This window comes from Syzygium oleosum, unplaced genomic scaffold (assembly GCF_021117445.2).
Source record: "Syzygium oleosum isolate NSW1041296 unplaced genomic scaffold, Sole_v2.1 Sole_v2.05, whole genome shotgun sequence".
In the NCBI taxonomy this organism is placed as follows: domain Eukaryota; kingdom Viridiplantae; phylum Streptophyta; class Magnoliopsida; order Myrtales; family Myrtaceae; genus Syzygium; species Syzygium oleosum.
The window spans coordinates 12,868,286-12,874,285 of NW_026607489.1; the positions used below are offsets into that span (position 1 = coordinate 12,868,286).

General features: G+C 42.6%; 1 protein-coding gene across 2 annotated transcripts; it reads left to right on the forward strand.

Moving 5' to 3' along the window:
• Window positions 1-2,653: 2,653 nt before the first annotated feature.
• Window positions 2,654-6,000, forward strand: LOC115667755 (calcineurin B-like protein 10). 2 transcript variants are annotated; one of them, XM_030589298.2, is made up of 9 exons: window positions 2,669-2,828; window positions 2,982-3,150; window positions 3,272-3,354; window positions 3,767-3,826; window positions 4,696-4,804; window positions 4,880-4,932; window positions 5,108-5,188; window positions 5,278-5,390; window positions 5,564-6,000. In XM_030589298.2, the coding sequence occupies exons 1-9, from the start codon at window positions 2,805-2,807 to the stop codon at window positions 5,616-5,618; spliced, it is 747 nt and encodes a 248-aa protein (XP_030445158.1). In that variant the 5' UTR covers window positions 2,669-2,804; the 3' UTR covers window positions 5,619-6,000. The 2 variants fall into 2 exon arrangements, 1 of the variants encoding a protein (XP_030445158.1); XR_004004087.2 differs by lacking the exon at window positions 5,564-6,000 and having other exon boundaries at window positions 2,654-2,828; window positions 5,083-5,188; window positions 5,278-5,348.

The window sequence follows — 6,000 nt, forward strand, 5'->3', positions numbered from 1 at the left end:
GAGCGGCTAAGGTCTCGAACTAGATGACCTTTTCACTGGGTTGTAACCCGCAGCGTTATTAGGCTTTGGATAGCTCCTTGTTCTAATAATTGTACTTCCTCGTATCGACCACGCTAATCCCACTAGGAATGCTAAAATGATGTTTTGGCGGAATATGCCTCGCCGATGAAATACCTTTCATCATTTTTCAGTTTTATCAAGAGAAGACATGCTATATGGCGATTCCATATAGGAAATATCACAACTACATAAGAAAACTGATCGACATACTTCAACAGGATTTAATCGACATTAAAGTACACAATAATCTGGTGGAATTCAATTGGCAACAAAGTAAGACAATAGCAAAACATAACACCAGAATTTAATCGAAAACAAGGTAACTAGAAAATATAAACCGGAATTTAATCGGTGACGAGATATCTGAAAATTATAGCTATGGTTACGAAACAAGAATTGATAAATAACAAGATTTGTTTGTTTTGTGCGAGGGTCTCTGAAGAGTACAATGTGGCTATTTAAAGTCTACAATCGATGGTTACTAATGGAGGTTACAGACAGAGTCTATCAAAAGGTTACCGAACGGTTAAATCGACTTCTCTATCTTGATAGTTTCATCGATTCCACTATCTTGATAGTTTTTTCGATTCCACTACTTTGACGGTTGCTTTATTTCACTACGTTGATGGATATTTCCTTAACGGTTGCATTCGAGATTGTCGATTCCACTTTTTGTTGTTTCATTTGAGCTATTAATTCATCAGGTCATCGATTCTACAATTTATCGATAACTCTGCTAATAAATTATCAAACTCTGTTCTTATTAATTAAGCCCATCATATATCGATAATACTTAAAAATTGATCATTTTTTGGCGCACGCGGTAAGCTATGATCAATTGATCATGATTTATTTGTTTCAAAACAAACGTGAATCATTTGTTCTCAAGCTCCTCTTTTCAACAACACGCAACCCCCCGGTGGACATCGACAGCGAAACTCGTCCCAATCCATTCCCCCTGGGCCTGGCCCCCCCCGTATCTCCTTTGGTCGGCAAAACGAAAACGGAACCATAATTATTATATTCTATCTAGGGTAGGGAGCTACAAAAATCTTTAAAACGTGGAAAAGCAGCCTCATCCCAATCGCCACGTCATCTTTAATAATTAATAATTTTTTTTTTTAGATCCCTGCCCTTTTCTTTTGTTTGCTTGTCAATAATTATCCCCAAAGCGTGGCGACCACCCCCAAACAAATATACTCGAGGGACGTCGACGTTTTCATTTTCATCTTCTATTTTTTTCTCCTCATTTTTAATCGCGGCGATGGCCATGCAGATAATAATCTAATTCGATAAAAGTTCCGTGCGGTGTCGTGGTCGCGGCGGACCCCGATCTTCCAATTTTGCCGGTCGATGCGACGGGTCGTGTGGCCCCCACCCTTGGTTGCTGGCAGAGCAAGGTAGTCATTTTTCCGCCGGCCCAATTCTCTAAAAAACCCTCAAACTTTTTTATTTTGAGGAACGTCTGGCGAGGGCTCGGCCCCGCCGGCAACTGGCGAGGTCGGCCTCGCCCAGCAACGGCGAGGTTCAGCCTCGGCCGACCTCGCCATTGTTGGGCGAGGCCGAGCCTTGCCGTGGCCGGCGTGGCCGAGCCTCAGCCGACTTGTCCTCGCACAGCCTAGCGAGGGCTCGGCCCGTCGGCTATTGGCGAGGTCGGCCTCGCCCAACGCCGGCGGGGCCGAGCCTCGCCATTGGCTGGGGCCGACCTCGCCGGCCCCCGCCTCTGGCCGGTCGTCGGATCGGCGACCGGCCAGAGGTGGAAGGTGAAACAAATAAAGAAAAGGAAAGGAAAAAGAAAAGAAAAGAAAAAATAAAAAAATTCGAAAAAATAAAAAATAATATTAAAAAATTGGACGAAAAGTTAACGGGGTAGATTTGGGACAAAAGTAAAAGTTTGGGGTTTTTTATGGAACAAAAAAAAGTTTGGGATATAATTGGGACAAAGGCTAAAGTTTAGGGTTTTTTTTGGGTATTCGGCCTTTTTCCGCCTCAACTAGGAATCCAATCATTTTTTTTCGCGTCTCCCCAATTTCGAAAAAACGATGCTCGTGTATTATCCTCGTCCTGTATTAATTCCGAGAATTTGAAAAAAAGGAACGGGTTACAAAAAAGGATCAATATATTTGAAGTCCTAAAACTCCACACGAAAATACAATCGAGTCATGAAACTTTCGAAAAGTGCGATCGAGCTCTAAAACTTATCAAATTGATTGATTCAAGTCATTCCGTTAATTGCATTTTATGAAAATTTTAAAATTAAATTGCACTTTCATGACGAGTTTTGGGACTTGATTATAATTTTTTAAAAGTTTCGTAACGTAATTATACTTTCGTGGCTAATTTTATGATTTGATCGTACTCTTTTAAGGTATTATGACTTGATTACGTTATACCTCATTAATTGAAAGCGAGAGCGCGCTTGATATTTCATGAGCGCTAAATGCTGTAAATCCTTCTTGTTGAATTTCGAAGTAATTGGATCGTGATAAATAAGCGTTGAAATTTATCTCGCAATTCGTGTCGTGGATACGTACGGCGGTTGGTTAAGAAGAGAGGCTGTCTGATAATTTATTGGAGAGACGAGGAACTTCGGCGACCACCTTGCGCCTGTGGGGGCTCTCTCCTCCGTCTGCTCCGCTCCCCAGTCGCCGCCGCGGCTGCGGCAACCGCATGGGCCGGAGCCGAGCGGTTGCGGAGCAGCTCGCCGTCGCCCATCCGCGGCGGCCTCCGCGATCTAGGCGGCCATGGCTTCCTGGAACTGCGCTCTGGTACGACTCCCTCACTCTTTCTCGAACGAGATGATACCGAGTTCGCCTACTTCCTTCCTCGTTTCGCTTCTTCCGCGTGGTTTCTTTTTTCCTCTTTTCTAATCCTGTTGTGTTTCGATTTTGATGACGTGTTTCTGTGTGCGTTCCGACCAGGGGCTGAGCTCTCTGACGATCGGCGAGCGGCTGTGCGCGTTGGCGATACCGCTCCTCGGCTTGCTCGAGGCCGTGGTCGTGAACATCTCGCGCTGCTTCGACTCCGACCGTCCTCGGAGGCACTCCTACAGTCTCGACGATCTCTCCCGCATCGCTAAGAACACGCCATGTCTCTCTCTCTCTCTCTCTCTCTCTCTCTCTCTCTCATCATCCCTCCCTGTATTGTCGTTGCGTGACGACGTTGAGCTGATCGAGCATCATTCTGCTGTTGTTTTTTTTTCCTCCTGCAGTTTCTGTCAATGAGATCGAAGCGCTGCTCGAGCTGTATAAGGAGTTGAGTAGCTCGATTATTGACGACGGCCTGATCCACAAGGTGATGTAGCATTTACTAAGCTTTCCTTGTCAGGGCCGTATGACGAGTTACGATCGTGTAAGCTGTGGATTGGATGAATAGATGGAAGTAGAAGCACAATCAGTTCACGGAGATTGATAAACTTAGGCCTATAACTTGTTGCTACTTATCAAATTGCTTACGGAATTTTACGAAGAGAATTGCTTAATCAAAGAGAGAGTAGTTTATGGTATGCCAGGAGCAAGTGCAAAGATGTTTGAGTTTACGTCAGTAAAACATCCGAGTAAATGTAATCGCCAATATCAGTTAAAATGGACTCAATGTTCTGACAAGCATTAGTTGCATCGTGTAAGTTGACTAATTGTAACTTGGAGTTCGATCTACTCATCTATAGTGCTGCATTTTAAGAGTAATTCCCTCGACTGTTTTACAGGAAGAACTGCAGCTGGCGCTGTTTAGAAAAGCAGTGGGCAAGAATCTTTTTCTGGACAGGGTAATTCCCATTCTGTTTTTTTGTCAATCGGGTCGATTTTCACTCAATCGGATTCGTAGTATCCATTGGATTGATTTGTTTGACTGAGCCAGATCAGGGTGTCATCATTGAAATATTACTCGGGTCAACTTGAAGAGTTCTTTCAGAAATAGAGGGCAAAATGAAAACTCATGAGCAAATTGCCGTGAAAAAGCTAAATAAACAGTATCTGTTTTGACAGAGGGAAGGGGCAGGGATTATGCGCGATGAAAATCTTTTTTATTTTTATCATTATTTCTGTAAGAGAAACTCTTAAATGGTACTTTTTTTTTCCTGAATTGTCACACTTTTTCTGGTCATAAAAGAAAAGTTAGAGAAATTTGTCTGCTTAATGGTTAGTGCCGTGAATGGCCAGCATGTATTCCTATATTGGTGACGCTTCGGCTCAGTAGATTTCAACTGCCGTGGCATCCTTCATTTGTCGTTTCACTAAATTCGTAGTTCATGAGTTAGCTAATTTAGGAAATTGTTCTGTTGGGTATCTCTTCACACTGTTTATGCCTCCTGTAAATGTAGCCAAGGCAGCCCATCTTGGTCGTGTAAACTCTAAGCTGCCTTTGGTGCGCTCGTGTTTCTTGGATATATTTCATTTATTAGCTCAAAAGGAAGTGGTCTTCATTCCCAGGAAGTTATGTTTTATTGTACTTCATCTATATGAAACACAAGTTGCTAAGAGCTGCTGCTTACTTCCCTCCTGTACTTTTGTAGTCCTTTAAATCCTTAAATATCCTTAAAATGGCAAGCAAGGCTCTCATTAAGAAACTTTTGGTGGCTTATTCCTATTATTATGTAATTCATTGGGTTTATTTCGTGATAACCTCTGTATTTAGGTTTTTGATCTTTTTGATGAGAAGAAAAATGGTGTTATAGAGTTTGAGGAGTTCGTTCATACACTTTGTGTCTTCCATCCATGTGCCCCTATGGAAGAAAAAATTAACTGTAAGTATCCAGCTTGCACTTTGTTCATTTTGTTCCCTATAAGTTGATAAAACTCATTCCATCCTGCGTTTGCAGTTGCATTCAAGTTGTATGATTTGAGTCAGACTGGTTATATTGAACGGGATGAGGTGAGTATCTGAATTGATATGTTGAGTCTGAAGATGTTCATGCTGGTTTATCTATCTCGGAGACCGAGTTTTATACTGTTCTCAATTACTTGCATACTTAACCTCAAAGATCTCTTGGCTGCTTATGCGTCAAACTGACCTGCTAGTTAGCTATGCATTGCATGCACATGTTCAGGTTAAGCAAATGGTGGTTGCCACTTTACTGGAGTCAGGTTTATCTGTGTCTAATGAAGCTGTTGAAGCTATTATAGACAAGGTGAAAACTTTGTTGAGGATTGATAGTAGCATCCCCTGTGCCGGATTGGGTTCCATGAACGTCTTTTTCTTTCCTTTTGAACTATGCAGACATTTGAAGATGCTGACATAGACAAGGATGGCAAAATAAATAAAGCAGAGTGGAAGGCTTTTGTTGTTCGGAACCCAACGCTTCTGAAACATATGACTCTTTACCATCTGCGGTAAACCACCTTAAAGTAGCACGTCTCTTGAGTGTTTTGTTTTTCCTTGAGTTGATTATATACGGGATTAGCAACTTACTGATACCTATTTTTCTTCAACCTTACCGTGGTTGCCATGTTTCTGTTTCTTGCGCTTCCATTGAGTTTGCATTTATTCGTTTGGTCATCCTCAGGGACATTACTACAGCATTCCCTAGTTTCATTTTCAACACGGAAGTTGATGAATGACGACCGACAATTATTGAACCACTCGATCAAGAAGAACCGGGGTCGCAAGCCTGTCACAGCCACATTTTAGTCTGAGGCTGCGAGGGACTTCCAACAGGTTATTGTCGATCTCAGAGAAGAAGGCCCTATTACTGATTCAATGGCTGCTATACAAACGCTGACCTGCTCTTGCTAATGCATTTCCCTCGTCCACCTTTGGCTCTCCAATTCATCCACGGCGCGAGGGGGCACTCGTCCCATCTCCTTGGCAACAAACTACATTGATTCTTGTACACTTCCATTTATCAGCCAATCCATCAGTCGATTGTTTTTCCTCTGCCCTCCTCTATTTTGCGGTACAGACCTGTCGAATTAGAAGATATCTGAGTACTTTCGAGTGGAA